Genomic DNA, 17,909 nt, shown 5'->3' on the forward strand with positions numbered 1-17,909 from the left:
GCGGCATTAGGCGAAACGATCTTTATACTGAATTGAACATTATACTGCTAAATTTAGTCTATAATATTGTTCTATATCACTTAAAGTTTTGACTCACTAGAGCAAAACTTTCTACTAAATTTAGCAGTATAATGTTCAAGTAAGTATCTTTAACACCATAGTTAAATTGAAAAAAGAACACAGTTTTATTTTTGTCACATCCACATTTATTATATTTGTACACAGTGGATGTAACAAAAATAAAATGTGTTTTTCAATTATGGATAAATTCCACAATATCAATTCTTATTCAATAAATTACCATAAATTATAAAACTTATTCAATAAGTTTACCATAGTTGAACTTTTAGGGAAATACTCATGTACGCAAGTTTTAAAAAAAATGTTGTAATGACTAACGTTTTTAAATTTTACAAAATGAATCATAAATACGACCGCAACGTGTGTTTCAAACTATTCGATAAAAATATAAAAATCAACAACAATAACAAGTCACCTAATTTGCGCTAGCCTCCTCTTTTTTCGTAGCGTTTTCTTCGGGCTTGTCGACCACTTTGGGCGGATGGTCGAGGATGGAGTCGATGATGCCGAAACTCTTGGCCTCGTCGGGCGACATGAACTTGTCGCGCTCCATGTTCTGCTCGATGACGTGGAGGGCGAGGCCGGTGTGCTTCACGTAGAGCTGGTTGATCTGCTTCTTGAGCTTGATGATCTCCTCGGCCTGGATCTGGATGTCGGTGGCCTGACCCTGCACGCCACCCGACGGCTGGTGGATCATGATGCGCGAGTTGGGCAGAGAGTTGCGCATGCCCGGTGCGCCGGCCGCCAGCAGCAGGCTGGCCATCGAACAGGCCTGGCCCACGCACCAGGTCGCGATCGGCGGCAACACGTACTGCATCGTGTCGTAGATGCCCAGCCCTGCCGTCACGCTGCCTCCCGGGCTGAAACCAACATACACTCCATACAATAAATCTATTTTGTAGATCATTTCATACAAGAATAAAGTTCATATGATAGCCTAACTATTTACATCGTACAATCCATACAGCAAATCTAGTTTATAGATCATTTCATATAAGAATATAGTTCATATGATGGCCTAATTATTTATATTAACTAGAGTGAGGTTCACGTTTTAATGGCAGGAGAGAAAGATAGCAGAACAGCGTAGCCGATTCTCTGCCTTGCCACTGCCTTATATAGAGGATAGCTGGTACCGGTATATCTGATTTAATATTAACTGTTCATTCTTGTTTGAAATAATCTATTATATTTGATTCGCCGATAAAAACATATTTTTCAGTGATTTAATGATGAATTTTTATATTTGAGATCAAGTATTTTGTTGATTAATTATATTTATTATGGTAATTCTAGTTTATAATTCACATGAATATAATTAATGTACACCTTCAGTAGGCCTATTATTCTAAATAATTGGGGATGTACCCCATTCGGTTAAACAAATTCAATTCAAATTTCCTCTATAAAATTCAACAATTACAAAGAAAGTTTCCAATAACGTGAGTTCCTTTGCAAAGCCTTCGATTGCGTACCTCACAGAATATTGATTGGAAAGCTGGAGAAATATGGTCTGGGTAGCGGGGTCCTTAGGACAGTGACATTCTATCTGGAGAATAGGAAACAGGTGGTGCAGCTGAGAGGTGCAGGCTCAAGGCTGAGAGGTGTTGAGCATGAAGTACCACAGGGCTCGATTTTGGGTCCCCTGTTGTACATATTACTCATGAACGACTTCTCAAGCGGTCAGGGGGCAGTGCTCTTTGCGGATGACACCACCTTGATTGCCAGAGGAGTCACTGTGGAACAGGCAAAGGAGAAGTCCGCCAGACTCATAGAAGGCTAAGTTGTGGTTTCTTGCCAACAAGCTCAAACTAAATGAGCAGAGAACAAGCATCTTGGTTTGCTCATTGAAAAGACAACCAGTTGCATCAGATCCAGTAAAACTGTTAGGATTCTGTTTGGATGAGAGATTGAGCTGGAATCATCATGTGAACCAAGTATGCAGGAAATTGTCCAGAGTGCTGTAACTCCTTCGTAAGCTGAGATGTGTGGTGGATCAGAGAAGTCTTGTCATGGCCTATCATTCGCTGTTTCACAGCCATATCATCTATGGATTGCTCCTGTGGGGTCACGCACCAGCTGTCCACGATGTGCTGCAACTGCAAAATGAGGCTCTGAAGATAGTGACATTTTCCAGATTCAGGGACTACTGCAGGCCACTATTTAGGGATCTTGGGATACTCACTGTAGTCAATATGTGTTGTGCTCGCTGATGAATATCAAGAGGAACCTGGAGCAGTTACAAAATATACACAGCTACAATATGCGACATGCCACTAGACTGGAGGTGCCCCGGAGCCGACTGGCGGAGAACTACAATAGCTTTCCTTCCCAGGCAATAAGATTTTTTAACAGCCTTCCTAGACAAATTCAGGAAACACGGGACTCTTGGTTCTATACCACAGCAAAAAATAAACTCCAGGAAAAGCCACTTTACTCACTGCAGGATTTTTACAGGGAACCTCTTTTTGGGAGTCAAGCACCTCCACCCACAGCGTGAATGACCTTGTTGGTTATTTTACTGTGATCAGAGAATTCCGACACTGCCTATCTGGAAACCTCAGTTATTGGCAACGACCTTAAGAATCAAGTAAGTATCAAGTAAGTTACTAAATACTAAAATTACCTTGAATTTTCTCTAATGGAAACGATGTTGGAATAGATTACCTGTTTATATAAAGATGAATCGGCTTCTTACTACTTTCTGATTGTAGAAACAGTAGTTGCGCTATTACCAATGAGGAGACATCATCATTAACCTTAAAAAAGAAGAATATGAAGAATAATAACTCAACGTTACAATGAATTTATTATTAATAACGTTCTTACTGGTTTATTCGCGTGACATTCATAAAAGCTAACCACATACACTTGACTTCAGTAAAACAATAAATTTGTATAAATCTCTACATGGTTACGCTTCTACATTGATTATATTTATAGGTGTAAGCAAATTATTAATTTATATTCTAATATTGAAGAAGAAAAAATATCCATACACTAATTGAAGCGTGGCTGAATTATCATGAACATTAGGATCTATCCAATTTCAGAAGAAGCTATTTGTATTTGGACAAAGATTGCAATGCATAATCTTGAAATTATATAATTACACTAGCCGTCAGGCTCGCTTCGCTCGCCATATCTGTCCAAGAATGAGATCGTCCAAGAATGAGATCAGCAGGCTCGCTTCGCTCGCCTGCGTTTTTCATTTGAGCATTTTTATCATATGCTAGGACAATCCAGTCGGGGGTCCAGACTAAACGTCTGGCTAAACGGATATGGCGAGCGAAGCGAGCCTGACGGCTAGTAATATAATATTCCCAGGATTGAAGTAGCAGTGCCCAATCAATTTTTCCGCGATAAATGCATTTAAATCTTCAACTTGGTGCCTACCTAACAAAGTCAACTCAACTTAATGCCAACCTGACAAAATTATTAATTTAGTTGCCAGTTAACAACTGTTTCGAAGAGGTACTCTATCTAGATTATAGTTCCATAGTAACATATGATATGGAAATTTCAATTATAATTAAGAGATTGGAAGAAGAATATACATGCTAAAAGACGAACTTTAAACCCTTTAAAACAACCCTTAGAGTTAAAATATTGCCAAAAGATTTCTTAGTGCGCCTCTAAAGGGCCAATTGAACATACCTACCAAATTTGAACGTTTTTGGCCCGGTAGATTTTTAGTTATGCGAGTGAGTGAGTGAGTCAGTCAGTCAGTCAGCGAGTGAGTGCCATTTCGCATTTATATATATAGATGATAGCATTAATGTGACTAGATTGCGATAATTATTTATAGGCTATCTTGAGAAATTCGTCTAAAGAAGAATTTAGCAAGAGGGGGACAAACGTTAAGGTTTGTTAAAAAAAAACAATCAGTGAATTCCTTATTGTATTATGTCCATACAAATTAGTAGACTTCCTTGTTAGTTAATTTTTGAGTAATATTTATGTTGTGTTCTCTTGTCTGTTGTGTTTGATATATGAAGGATATAAGTGATATATTAGATTACACTTTGACGTGTCCTACACTGCGTTGCTTCCTTGATGCAGTTCTATATGACGTTCAAGAAAAGTAAAGTAAAATAATGCTCATTAGAATAAAATACTTACTGGGCCCATGAGACAAATAATTCTTTCCTTCAATAATCTGGAATAAATGTCATAAGCCTGCTCGCCTCGTCCGGTTTGTTCGACCACCATTGGAATAAGTGGCATCATTTGCGAGCAGCTAGAATGGAGCAGCCGGCCTATGCTCCCTGACAAGCATGGCTGCAAATTCAAAAAAGCAAACATTAAACTAAAATTCAAAAGTCTGATATTCCTGAAATATTATATTCTAAAATTCAATACATTCCAGCGCCAACTTCAATTACCCAACAAGATTAAGAGACTGGCAAGAGTGACCTACCTAGGAAGCTGACACAGCTGGTGAGCAGACCCTACCTGATTATTGTTTATAATGCCCTTTTCCACGGCATCCTGGACTATGGGCTGCAGCTTTGGGGTCATGCAATGCATCTGATTGTCATAAAGACTTTATAATGCAGAAGAAAGCAGTCCGCATAATCACCTCCAGTGCTCTCCAAGTCTACTGGGATATGACTATTTTTAATTATTAAACAATATAATTAAGTAATCTGCATGTAAAGGTAAAGTTTGAAAGTACAACTTCGGAAGAGACTTGCATATTCATAACACACAGAGAAGTTTCATGATTGGCATGCCTTATTGCCGATTGCCAGTAGATTCATCATTTATAAATTAGTTAATAAAGTCTAAAATTCATATAACTACTTTAAAAATCTCCAAAAAATACAAGAAATGCTATTACATAACCTATAAATTATTATTACCTTCAATTTGATAACCGAGCGTATCATATTAAAATTACAAAAGTATTATCGAAAGTTCAATAATGAAATGTTATTTTAAAAGTTTTCAAGCATTCACTGAATAGCAAGGAAACATTTATCAAAATTTATCTGTCGTTTTTAAATAATTATTATTTGTACATTTTACTTCACATTACACTACAGCAAATGCAAAACAAAGCTGAAGAAGAGCCGAAGCAACACAAACACAAAAGTCGCAAAGGCAAGGCAACGGCAATCAGCTGACGCGAACAACCGGCAATCATTGAGCTCAAAATAAAATCTGGAGATACTATAATATTATAGTATTCTGTTAAGCAGTGGTTTGAGAATCGATCCTTAATTTTCTGCCAACCTAAACAAAGCAGTAAACTATAGTGAGGTCCACGTTATAATGGCAGCGAAGAGAGATGGGAGAAAAACGTTGCCGAGCCTCTGTCTTGTAACTGCCTTCTATAGACGGTAGCAGATACAGGTTTATTGATGTAATATTAACTGTTCAATCTCGTTTAAAATAATCATAATTATATTTTTAAGTGATAAATGATATTTTATATAATTTCATAATGAATTTACATAATTAAGATGAAATATTTCTTTAATTGATTATTAATTCCACATTGTCGATAGACGATCTGGTAACAGAGCGAGAAAGAGATAGCGCTATCCTCTTTGTTGAATGAAAGACAAGAATAGCAATACCATATCAAACACTGCTATTATAACGTGGACCTCACTATATATATTTTTATATTCTTGTGTATTTTTTGCCGCTCCAGTTTAAATTGATAAAATGAATATAATTCAGTACCATTTGATATTTTATCAGTGCATAACATGTTTCAACCCATAAAAACTATTTTCATATATAATTATCTAATTTGAAAAAGGCTTTTATGAATTAAAATATTTCAAACATTAATAGCCTAAAATAAGAAGTTGTACTGATCTATTTATCAATTATTCTAACTTATGAATTTGATCTGAAATGGAAAAATTAATCATTGTAGGTACTGCAGTGTATAAATTATTGGCAGTTAGTTGAGGAAGAATTATTGCCTCTTCAATAAAGAGTCATATATCATGTTTATATGATATATGACCTCATCATATCCTATATAGGCTATTATGTCTGAAAAAACTATCCAGCATCTTCCAAGGAGAATATAGAATGTGGATAGTGCTTTTACTTCTGATGCCTTCACCACGGTTCTATAGTGCGGTCCACGTTAAAATGACAGTATTTGATCAACTTTGGTTTTGCTATCCTTGTCTATTATTCGACAAAGCCGGTGGTACTATCCTTTTCTAGGTTCACAATGATGCCAATTATGTTTTTGACGTGACAACATCTTATAAATTGGTTTGCCGGGTGACACTTCAAGAAACTGCGTTACGATCCCACGTTATGCGCTCACAATGAGAGCGAGTGAGAGCATTTGTTTCGGTTCATGGTCGTCTGGAAAGAGCACGAATAGGAGCAGTGGCGAGCAACACAGCAGCAATCCGTAGGCATTCACCTGGAGAGAGAGTGAAACGGAGCAGTCAACCTGCGCAGACGCCACAAGCAATCTCCTGCGACTGCGCCTGCTTAGGTGAATAAGTGAATAGGTTATGTTGTAGTAATCACAATAATGGATAATCACATAATCATGCATAAGTGAATAGGTTATGTTGTAGTAATCACAATGTTGTGGTTCAGTGCGAGATTCTTTGTATAAATTAATGTTTTAAATATAATTCTTTGTATGAATAAATGTTTTAAATTGTTACTATTATTTCATCCTTCTTCCTACTATATGAATGAATATTCACATTAAAATTATTTTACCACTCAAGTTGTTGTCATGTAAAACTTTCGCCCGTATACTGACTTTACAGGCAACCATGCAGTTTTTTAGTCTAGTAAAGCCGCGTTTACACCGGAGTTGGCCACAAAAAATTGCCAACTTCGATTGCAGATGCTAGTTGCCGATGGAAGTCTGCAACTTGTACTTGCAACCTGGGCACATAGTTTGTTTTTAGGTCTGCAACCTGCAACTAAACTTTACAGTATGTAGAAAATCAGACAGTATGTAGAATGTCGAGTGCTGAAGAGGTTGTTTTTGTTGCCGCAGCGTGTGTTATTTTATCAAAATGTAAAAAACCGAGAAGATACTGGGTTCGACCTTCATTGCAGGCAAGAGCAGAGTATAGCGGCAGCGATCTTTTAAATGATTTGAATCGAGATGATACAGATCCTTTGATGGGAGAATTGAGATGCGATGGCAGTGTAAAAAACTTTTTAAGAATGTCAAGTGACGATTTTGAAAGTTTAATTGTTGGTATTGGACACATAATTAGTAAACAGGATACTAACTACAGGAAGGAAATTCCAGTGCAAGAAAGATTGGCTATTACATTGCGCTTTTTGGCGAGTGGCGACTCTTATACTAGTCTCAGTTATTTGTTTAAAGTTTCCAAAAGTGCGATATCTATTTTAGTACCAGAGGTTTGTGAGGCTGTTATAGGTTTCCTGAAGGATAACATACAGGTGAGCAAAGAAAGAAAATTACTAAATATTGTTATTTTTAGATACCTTTTATTTGTTTACGTTGTGCACTGAGTTAATAAATCTAGACAAAAAAAGTTGCAACCTGGTAGTGACTTGTTAATAAAATATGAACACAAAGTTAAGTTAATGTTTCAAAGTAACACAATTCATAAAATTAGAAATAAATGTATACAACAGAAAAACTCCAAATCAAACAAAGAAACTCTATAGATTAAGTAATGTATAGCTCAGCTTGAGTAATGTATAACTTAGCTTACATTATAGCTTAGTTAATGTATTGGCATCTTCATCACCCTCAGGCTCCAGAACCACTTTTTCCCTTCTTATTAATTCGTTGGAATGTTGTAATCAAATTCCTCATTTTAGACTGGACTTCAAGTTTGTTTACTTTTATTTCCTAGGAAATTTCATTCCAAGCATAATTTTTTAAATTTTTGTTTTTAAAATCCGAAAGGGTGTCGTTCCACAAGACAGGCTTCTCTCTAAACAACTATATCAAAGTAATGACCTGATCATTTGTCCACTCCATTTCACTTGAAAGATTTTTCATTGCACTAGCACAAACAACAACCATACACAAAACACAACAACTCATGACGACTAGCCTGCTTGAACTGAGGAACTGACGCAGCGCGATCACGTTGAGCCAACAGGCGGGAGGGGTAGCGGGGTAGTTGCAGCTCAAGTTAGCGCTGCAACTCGCATTGCCGACCGGGGTTGGCAACCGCCTTTGATCTTTACCGACTCCGGTCGGAAAACCAAATTTCGGTTGCCAACTTGCAAAATCGGTCTCCAACTACAGTTGGCAATGCTAGTTGCAGTTGTTTTAATGCGTGCAACTCAAAATTGCCGATAAATGTCGGCAATCATTGGTTGCCAACTCCGGTGTAAACGCGGCTTTAGTCTAGTCATTTTTTATTGTGGCTGGCACAATAACATGGAAGTAACTCTGTTGACTGAAGTCAAGACACGTTGTTTCAAAGTAAATGTTTGAATTGACCCACTTTTTTTACAGTGTAGAAATATAATTAATTAATGCACAGAATAAGCATCGCTATTCTTCTATCTTTATCCACTACCATTATAACGTGGACCTCACTATAGGATCGGGGAATTGTCCTGTTGCTGTGAATGTGAATAAGGACCACATTGACAGATTGAATGCATGCAGAATTCTGAGGTGTACTAGTCTTGCAAGAATTCTCGCTTTAGCTGTGAGACCATGAGACAGCTCAAGAAAGAGCAACTATGAAGGGTGAAATACAAACTGGTCTAAAGCAAAATAGTAGTCCTCTAGTGATGTCCACGTTATAATGACAGTATTTGATCAACTTTGGTTTTGCTATCCTTGTCTATCATTTGACAAAGCCGGTGGTACTATCCTTTTCTAGGTCCAAAACAATGCAATTATGTTTTTGACAGTGTAGAAATATAATTTATTAATGCAGAGAATCGGCATCGCTATTCTTCTATCTTTATATACTGCCATTATAACTATTACATACTGCCTCACTATAGTGAGGACCAAGTTATAATGACAGTATTTGATAAACTTTGATGTTGCTATCCTTGTCTATCATTCGACAAAGCAGGTAGTATTATCCTTTTCTAGCTCCGAAACGATGCCAAATCTGTTTTTGTCAGTGTAGAAATATAATGAATTAAGGCAGAGAATCGGAAACGCTGTTTTTCTATCTTTATCCACTGCCATTATAACGTGGACCTTACTATATAATTGAATACAAAGCGCATGCGCTATAAAAATGTTGTGTCGCTCCTCAGTGTCAAGAGTCAAGTCTTTCTCATACATAGTACCTCCATATATCTTATTTAGAGCTCAATGGTTAGACGTGCATTGTGCAATATCCAACGTGAAAAGGTGCATGATGCATGTCAATGGTGCATTTTAGCGTTAGCGGTTGTCTGTCTAAAAGTTTGAGGTTGAAGTCTAATTGCGTTGTAGGTAACCCACATTTATCAACTTTAGTTTATGAACTATAGAAACCAGTACTTAATTTATGCAAATACCTTGAAATCTTATTAATTATTGTTTTAAATAGTAGTTATAGAAGAATAAGGATTTATTCTTGTTAGTAACTTTACATGACATGACGCTTATCAACTTGAGTGCTACCTGTTGTAGTTGAATAGGATAAAGGTGAGTGAGAATAACTTTTTTATTTTCGACTTGTTGATTGTTCGAGTGACCAAGAGGCCCAAGTTGTGAGAGTTCAGTTCTTGGATTTATGATAAGGGCCGGTTTCCAAGCTCGAGATTTAGGTAAGTTCTAGACTTTAACTGGCTTTAAACTCTGGAGTCAGAAAATTGGCTTTCCGAGTCATAGCGTTAATGTAGTCGAGGACTAAAGTTGACTCTAGAGTTTAGAGATCTTGTTAAGATGATGCTTCCTGGAGATTAATGGCTTTAAACGTTTTAATAGGTATGTCACTCTGGTAGGTTTAAGACATGTTATCAATGTGGCTACTCCAGCCAAGTTTAGTATCCAGCGTAAGACCAAGTAGCTCCACTTCTCTGAGATCGCCCCAGACCAAGAGTGCATGTTGTCTTCTGGGTTTTGTTTTCATTAAGCATCAGCTCGTTGATAGCGAAACCACTGCTTAGCTTGCCCAAAAGCATCCGTTGCCACTTACTGGGTAACCCTTAGTGACGTCATCCTGATGTGATACATGTGACAAAGAGCACCAATCAGAATTCCGAACGATGTATCGGGCATACTGAGCAGCTTTGTCTACAGGAAGCATTCAGTCTAATCTATTTTAATGTACGTACCTTTCTTCACTGAACATTATTTATGATTCCAGAAAACCTCTTCCTGTTAAAAATACAGTGCTAATAAACGAACAACCCCAATTTGATTTCAGTTCAAGTTGAATGTGACGAGTAGCCAGGGATCATATGAAACATCTACTGATGGAAGCTGAAGCAGGAAACGTAAAGAACAAGCTGCACACATTTGAACCACAATCAAATGCTGCTAGAGAAAGTGATGCTTTCTCAGATGATGATTGCCTATCAATCATGTGCTCGTCATCAACCTAGTGAGTTATCTTCAATTTTTGTTGAAAAGTTGCTATAAATTAAATTATTTTAAAAACATTTCAGATATAATAAAATAATAGATATAAAATTAATCAGAATATAGTATTGGATGTAACTGTGGTCAAAAGATCTAATACGGACTTTTTAAATTTATTAATGTGGTTTAGATTTGTAAGATGTGTTGTGGATTCTTATAATGATTCATTATTCACCAGTTTCAGATAGATAGGTTTCTTGAATATTCCTTGTATAAACTAATACATTATTGAGTTGATTCGTTGCACTCATTTCTTTAATAAACAAGCATTTTGTAATTTGTTTCATTTTCAAGTTCTATTGATCTGGACATGGATAATATGGTAACTGCCCCAACAACTCCAAAAGAAACAACTTCTAGCTCACCAGACATTCAGCTTGAGGTAAGAATTGTAATATTGTAATATTTTTGCACATAATGAGTTACGAAAGTGTTGCATGTATTGGTTGGGTAAGTGATAAGCTCTCAAGTTGATCACTTCAGAAGGTGGCCATAAATACAACTAGAACTTGATGCTTATCATTGATATTTGGGTAAAGGGTCCACTCTCCAAGTATTGATAGTCGCTATTATCACTTCTCTACAGAATGCGCTATTGTTCCCAGTTTCCTCTAATTCCACTAATCAGTGAGCCCATAGGCTTTTGAGCAGAATTAGTTGGCATAACTATTTATAATGTCTCTTCAGCGTTTTCAAAGTTTAGTTGCTTCACCGATAAATTCAGTAGTACGAAGGTCATATCATTATACTATTATCCATTACACATCAATTTGCAGTGAGGTTCACATCGAAACACATTTAGTCTTGTAATTTTTATTTGGTTGATTTTGAAGACTGAACACAGATCATGGAAGTATTGAAGTAATAATTATATTTGTTTGTAAGGAACAAAATCATGAGAGCATACAAAATTATCTTTTATCCTTAACACAATGACAATAGCTCGTTACAAAATATGGGATAGAAAGTAAAAAGCTACTGCCATTGTTACTTTGGCAGATGTAATTATTTAAATAGGTACTTGAAAACTATTAATAATTGGTCAGTAAGACTATGCATTGGATCAACTTTTGAATACTATTGTCTTTTGCCTGTAGGCCTATGTCTGTAATTTTTGCTTAATTCTCCTGTCTCGTGTACTGCATGTAACCATATGTATCGTGTAACCATATACATAAACTATAACTTCCCATTTTGTTACCAAACAGTTGAGTTATCTTTTAGTGTTTTGGAAACGTGACAGGGCCGCTGAAAACAATGGATGGACAGGTAGAAGTTCTAGTGACTCTTCAGCGGTCACTTATTGCTATTGAATTTCAACATTTTTGTGGCCTATTGTTAAGGAATCACACACACACACACACACACACACACACATTACTATCGATGATAAATACAAATTTAGTGTGTAAATTATTAGACTAAACACACAACATAGACATTATGTATAATCTAATAGAATTTAAAAGAACGCAAAAAATCATTCGTTCGATAATTATCGAATTGTATGTAACTCAATTAGTCTGTATACAGCTTGTGAGCAAGTTGATTTTCATAAAATAATGAACCATTGGGAATAATACAATTACATGCACTTGATCTTTGATTTAGATTCAGTTGTAGAAAATACATGCAACAGATGCAAAATAATAGATAAGTTTGTGGTCGCTGCCAGCTATAAGAAACGAGAAGGGCCCACTAATGATGGCAATGAAGTCTCCTTTCCATAACCCATCTTTTATGAGTGTGTGGATACTTTGTCACTTTGTAGAATTGCAGATATTTAAAGATGTATTTTTTCAACTCTGATTATAAAGTAAATAATCCTGATATCTATTTTTGTTAATTTCCAGATTAATGCAGAAAGTCAATTGGATGAGCCAGCTCCTCCCTATCACGTATTCCATGGTAATAAATACTTTTTTAAAGTGCTTTTATATTCCCATTTTGAATTTTAAGAGCTTTGAATGCTTCGCAGTAAGGAGAAAAGGGACGAGCCCAGTAAAATTATATGTTTGTGGAAGTTGAAGCAAAAATTGTCCGAAGAATAATTTAACTTTTTGCTTAGTTCTCCTTTAATCTGCCATCTCAACTTCTAGAAATATCACAGCACGTGAATGGGTATTTTAGGCTTGTGTTTTAGTGTTTTAACTATGTAAAATCTGCAAAAGATACAGTGGGTCCAGTATTTATAAAATTAGTCACGTTAATTACTTGAATAATGAAGCTCAACTACTTTGAACTTGGAAAATCTTACATTATGGTACTGTCTGCATATGATTATATTACATCATATATTTATGGGCCGATTTTGCAAGAAGTTGAATGGTTTCAGAGAAAACTGACTTGCTGCACAGTCTTCTCTAATAGAGGAAGTTGTGCTTGCTCTCATCCGCCTTTATAGTAAATTAATTACTTCTCTGTTGTAGTCACAAAAGTAAATGTTTGCAATATATTTTGCTTGAGAAATGTGGAATGCATTTCACTCATGATATGAGGAGCTTCATAATAGTTTGTATTTAAATAATATTTATATTTGAATAATTTCTTCCAACTGCAGCTATATGTGATTCATTAATTTTTTATAAATTATTTTATGTATAATTATTTCTTATTCGAAGTGATTGCAATATTTCATTAGACATACCGTACATAATTACATTTCAACAATGGAATCCAGATCAATGAACAATCAAGTAGAATCAATACATTAAATAATTTATAACTCAATTTGAAGTTTGACATAAATATTGAAATAAATGTGTAATGCCAATCAAAGGCATTTATTAACATTAATTTCAAGCTACAAGGCTTCTCTGCAAGTGAGAATTTCCGCCATTTGAAAACCCCTCTACTTAGCATCTCTCTGATCATCATTCTTATAATTTTCATTTGTGCATTGCCAATAGGCCAATCCCTATTGCTTTGACAAGTACAACCTCCCCCCACGGGTTGCGCCAGCCTTTATATTGCAAAGACAAGTCCTTGTTTATTCGTTTATTCATTTATTCATTAAATCTGCAGAACAGCAATGAAACTCATATTACTCTATAATTGAGCAACAATATACAATTTGTTTAGTAGTAATTAAGAATAAAAATCTGGTGTGGCGCACTCACACAACTTTCCTTGCCGTTATGAAAATTTATCACCTGACGCTAGTGTTCCCGCGCATCTCAAGTCTACTATTCAAAGATCCAAGCCAGATGGTGACAGGACAATAAGGCTGGAGACACAAGAAGTTTGCTTCATAGTGCATGATTTAATAGAATCAATAGTTGCCAACAGTTTGTAATTGAAATAATAACATTTTCTCGACTTTCGCGCTTATTTTAAATTTTAGGTGAAAATGTTACTGAACATTAATTGAAGAGATTTTCATGCTCAATCTTTTCCACTTGGAATTTTTTGTTTAAATTGTATCTAAAGCCAGAGATAATTGATAGAGCTTATCAATGACTATTTTAGGTATAAATTTGATCAAAATCGTTGGAGCCGTTTTCGATAAAATCGCGAAAAACCCTGTTTTTGACAACATTTTCACCATTTTATCCGCCATCTTGAATTGCATCAGATCGAAATTGTTCGTGTCGGATCCTTATATTATAAGGACCTTGAGTTCCAAATTTCAAGTCATTCCGTTAATTGGGAGATGAGATATCGTGTACACAGACGCACATACACTCATATACACACACACACACACACACACACACACACACCACACACACACACACCACACACACACACATACATACAGACCAATACCCAAAAACCACTTTTTTGGACTCAGGGGACCTTGAAACGTATAGAAATTTGGAAATTGGGGTACCTTAATTTTTTTCGGAAAGCAATTCTTTCCTTACCTATGGTAATAGGGCAAGGAAAGTAAAAAACGCACACAATATTAAGCCTTTTGTCGGCACTTAACGACTTAACCCTTTTGGTTAGTTATTAGATATTATGCTCTTTCCATCTTATATGTTCTTAACATGGCAGTTAGAAGAAAATCAATTGAATAATGATTTCGCTTGCATAACCATGTCAATTCTTATGACGATTTCAATAGTACTTTTTCAACGCGAATAATTATGTCTTTTAACAAAACAGTTGGATTGGAGCTCACCAAAAAATTGAATAATTACAAAATACCTAAGAAGGTAGATTTGAAGAGTACAATCATTATCACATCTGATAATGAGAATAAGAAAGACTTCCGATGTCAACCATTGCGAAAGATACGCTCATCTACCCCAATGTAAGTAGCTTTCATTATTTTCCAATTGAAAAAAAGTAAAATTACATGTAAATGTTTGAAATTTCTTGTGCTTGTGATGAACCTGACAAGAATTCTTTGGGAATGAGGCGAATGATGAAATGAAGAAACCAGATAAGAGCAAAAATTGAACAATCAACATGCAAGATAGTCATTACGTGATAAATTCAATATCTGATACTGGTATGATGGTTTCCAGGCTTCGACGTTTTTCAAATTGTAGTTTTTAGACATTTATCGGGTCCCTGTCTTGAAGTTTCCTTATTCAAATGATGTTTACAGAGAAGTAATCACCACCATTAATAAATTGTTCACATTGGTTGATGCGCGTTAACGATTTATCTAGAATGATATCAACTGGAATATTATTTGTGGAGTAATTATTATTTTGTCTCATTTGGCCGGGTTTATTTTCAAATGGCCCTATAAATAATTTACCAGACTGGGTTTTAGTTATAATTACCTCAATAATTGTCGACTTGACCTCAAATCATGCATTCAAATTCCTGGTGAGTGAGTAATGTACAGTAATGTCTTGTAATGGATGACTTCATACAAGTATTAAGCAACGTTTTCACTTTTCCGTAAAACACTGTTATATCCTTGAATTTCAAGATAGTTATATGTTCATTTTTCTGTTTGTAACAATTTCTGGGGCATTCTTTTTTACTTATTCATCTTCTGAGGCAATAAGAGACATCCTTTTTAACTCTGGAGAAGATTCTAAAGTATGTGACGGATAAGTTGAAAGCAGTATTTATTGAAGACTTGGTGCGCTGCTACACCTGCTACCATGAGTACGAACAACAAATCCATTGGCCTATTGCTGCTAAAGGGGGTACTACTTGGAGGATGTAACATCTTTGTGTGAAAAAACTTTGGTTTATTTGAAACCATTAACTTTCTCACAGATTATTCATCTATATTTTGCTAAACGCTTAGGCCTATGTGTTTTATATGGTGGTGGAAAAAGAAAATATAAAATTTAGGATTAAATGCTATAATTCCTTTACAACCCAGTTTCAAATTAAATTCTTTAATCATTTGTTTTATGCAATAGGATTAATTTGCATAGTTTCATGGCAAATCCATTTGCCATATATACATACTACCACGATAAAATCATAATAATTATTGTCAATTTGTAATTTATAAATCATTAATTGATCAAATATATTGAACAGTTATCATTCATCGAATTATTTATACTACTGAGAAAGATGAAGTACTGATGAACTTCAGTCATTCTCATGATAATCAAGCACTGTAAAAATTCATTTTGAAACTTTGAAGCTTGAAAGCGTTACTTAAGATATGAAGATTTGAATGTCTAATTTTGATGTACGGTATTTTTTCATGAGTTGATAATAATGAATATTAGTCATTCTGATGATAATCAAGCTTATTCGAATTTTTCCAACTTTCAAGCTCTGAAGACTCGAATATCACACCAGGAATTGGTCAAATATTCAGAAAAAGATCCATAATTAACAACACATCAAAGACTAAGCTGGTGGTAAGTTTTGCCACTCCGCAATCTGTCGCTCAACCACTAATACTCTTAACGTTAATATTTCCTTTCCTTTTTTACTGAAAAGTGCATTAATTTGGCCACCTTTCCATCATTTGTCTAACAACATTGCATTAACATTCCAACTTTCCAGCTTATTAACTAATGTATAGCTTCTTGTCAGGATTTTTTATATTCTTCAGAAATCAGTTGAACCCAACTCCTGTGTAATTAGTCGCTTATGAAAGCTTCTGCTCTTATTCCTGGTACAGCAAATTTATTTTTTCTGTAATGTTTTTTAGTTGTTTATTACTGTCTTTTGCCCTCTTTCAAGGCTGTTTTTCAATTTTGTACTGTACAATATCGTAATCACATTTTAGATTATGATTAATTCAATGTTGTTTTCCATTAAGGAAAACTTGACACTGTATTAACTTTGTTGAAGTTGAAATAGTTTGTTTCAAAGTAACATACAAATGAACTTACTCTTCCTCGGAACCATTCCGCATTCCTCAACCAAAAAAGTCAGTTTATTTAAATTTTACTTTGAATGAGAAACAGAGTGTTTCAAAGAAGTTCAACTTCCTTGAGTGTTTATCATTGTAATAGTTTCTCAGTTTCAACTTTTATAAAATTAATTTAAGAGACAATCTTCTATTTTCTTCAACTTTTAACGTTTCGAAACATTTTTCACCATTCACACTGACTGTGTCTTTGTCAGGTTAAAAATGTTTCCAATTCAATTAATGATACATGAAACAAAATTATAGTAGGTTTATTATATTATCATCCCCGTTGCCAAAAAGCCTTTAAAATTTAAATAATGATTAACTGCCATGAGAAGCAATTAGTGATGGATTTTCTGAAAAGAAGGCTTCTCTGATTGCTTCTAGTGGTATTTAATCATGATTAAAATTAATCAGGCCATTGTGCAACCGGGCCTTGGGGTGTCAATTGACATTTTCAACATAAATGAATAAAAATTAAACTCATCTATTTCAATATCCATGACGAACTGCTAGTTAATAATTCGTTTTGAACTATTTTTTGACGACACTACAGTCCAATTTTTGAATAATAGTTATTAAAACTAGTACTCACGTGTGGAGCGCTTTCGTTTTTTTAAAATCCATTTTCAACACTGGATTTTGAAAAGTGAGTGACGAAAATGAATTTTAAACATCCGAAAGCGCTCCACGTGTGTACTCGTTTTTATTAATTTCAGCTTTCAATTTTCAGCTGTAAATAACTAATAGTGAGTAGGTTTTTGATTTTGTATTCAAATTTTTCAAATAAGTGCAATATTTTTACAGTTTTTAATTCATTGTGATACATTCTGTGATTCATTTAGAGTATAACATCAACCTTCAAAATGTTCAATTCATTATTCCTGGACCGAAAATCAAGTGACGAAGCAGTGTGTGATTACATAACCTTAACTTTTGGACAACATTAACATTTTATCAAAATTTTTGGAGAGAAATAGTACAGGCTCAGCCTAGTTTTTC

General features: G+C 35.1%; 2 protein-coding genes across 6 annotated transcripts in view; one reads left to right on the forward strand and one right to left on the reverse strand.

Moving 5' to 3' along the window:
• Window positions 1–367: 367 nt before the first annotated feature.
• Window positions 368–5,415, reverse strand: LOC111043990 (ATP-dependent Clp protease proteolytic subunit). The gene is made up of 4 exons (XM_022329038.2): window positions 4,947–5,415; window positions 4,204–4,362; window positions 2,749–2,840; window positions 368–941 (listed from the first exon to the last, which is right to left on the reverse strand). The coding sequence occupies exons 1-4, from the start codon at window positions 4,971–4,973 to the stop codon at window positions 497–499; spliced, it is 723 nt and encodes a 240-aa protein (XP_022184730.1). The 5' UTR covers window positions 4,974–5,415; the 3' UTR covers window positions 368–496.
• Window positions 5,416–9,370: 3,955 nt separating this feature from the next.
• Window positions 9,371–17,909, forward strand: part of LOC111043991 — a 29,773-nt gene continuing 21,234 nt past the window's right edge. For 2 of the 5 annotated variants that reach the window (XM_039421635.1, XM_039421637.1), the window contains exons 1-6: window positions 9,371–9,676; window positions 10,401–10,577; window positions 10,910–10,997; window positions 12,469–12,523; window positions 14,726–14,873; window positions 16,320–16,407. In XM_039421635.1, the coding sequence (XP_039277569.1) occupies window positions 10,435–10,577; window positions 10,910–10,997; window positions 12,469–12,523; window positions 14,726–14,873; window positions 16,320–16,407 (522 nt within the window). In that variant the 5' untranslated portion in view covers window positions 9,371–9,676; window positions 10,401–10,434. Of the gene's footprint in view, window positions 9,677–9,781; window positions 9,799–10,400; window positions 10,578–10,909; window positions 10,998–12,468; window positions 12,524–14,725; window positions 14,874–16,319; window positions 16,408–17,909 lie in introns of those variants that run through there. The other 3 variants (XM_039421636.1, XM_039421638.1, XM_039421639.1) reach the window with 3 other exon arrangements.

This window comes from Nilaparvata lugens, chromosome 2 (genome assembly GCF_014356525.2).
Source record: "Nilaparvata lugens isolate BPH chromosome 2, ASM1435652v1, whole genome shotgun sequence".
Classification (NCBI taxonomy): Eukaryota; Metazoa; Arthropoda; class Insecta; order Hemiptera; family Delphacidae; genus Nilaparvata; species Nilaparvata lugens.

Coding starts and splice junctions, on each gene's coding strand:
- LOC111043990 (XM_022329038.2), bottom strand. CDS start 4,973: ATGATACGCTCGGTTATCAAATTGAAG. Junction 4,363..4,946: donor GCTCGGTTATCAAATTGAAG/GTAATAATAATT, acceptor TTGAATTTGCAG/CCATGCTTGTCAGGGAGCAT. Junction 2,841..4,203: donor TTATTTGTCTCATGGGCCCA/GTAAGTATTTTA, acceptor TTCTTTTTTAAG/GTTAATGATGATGTCTCCTC.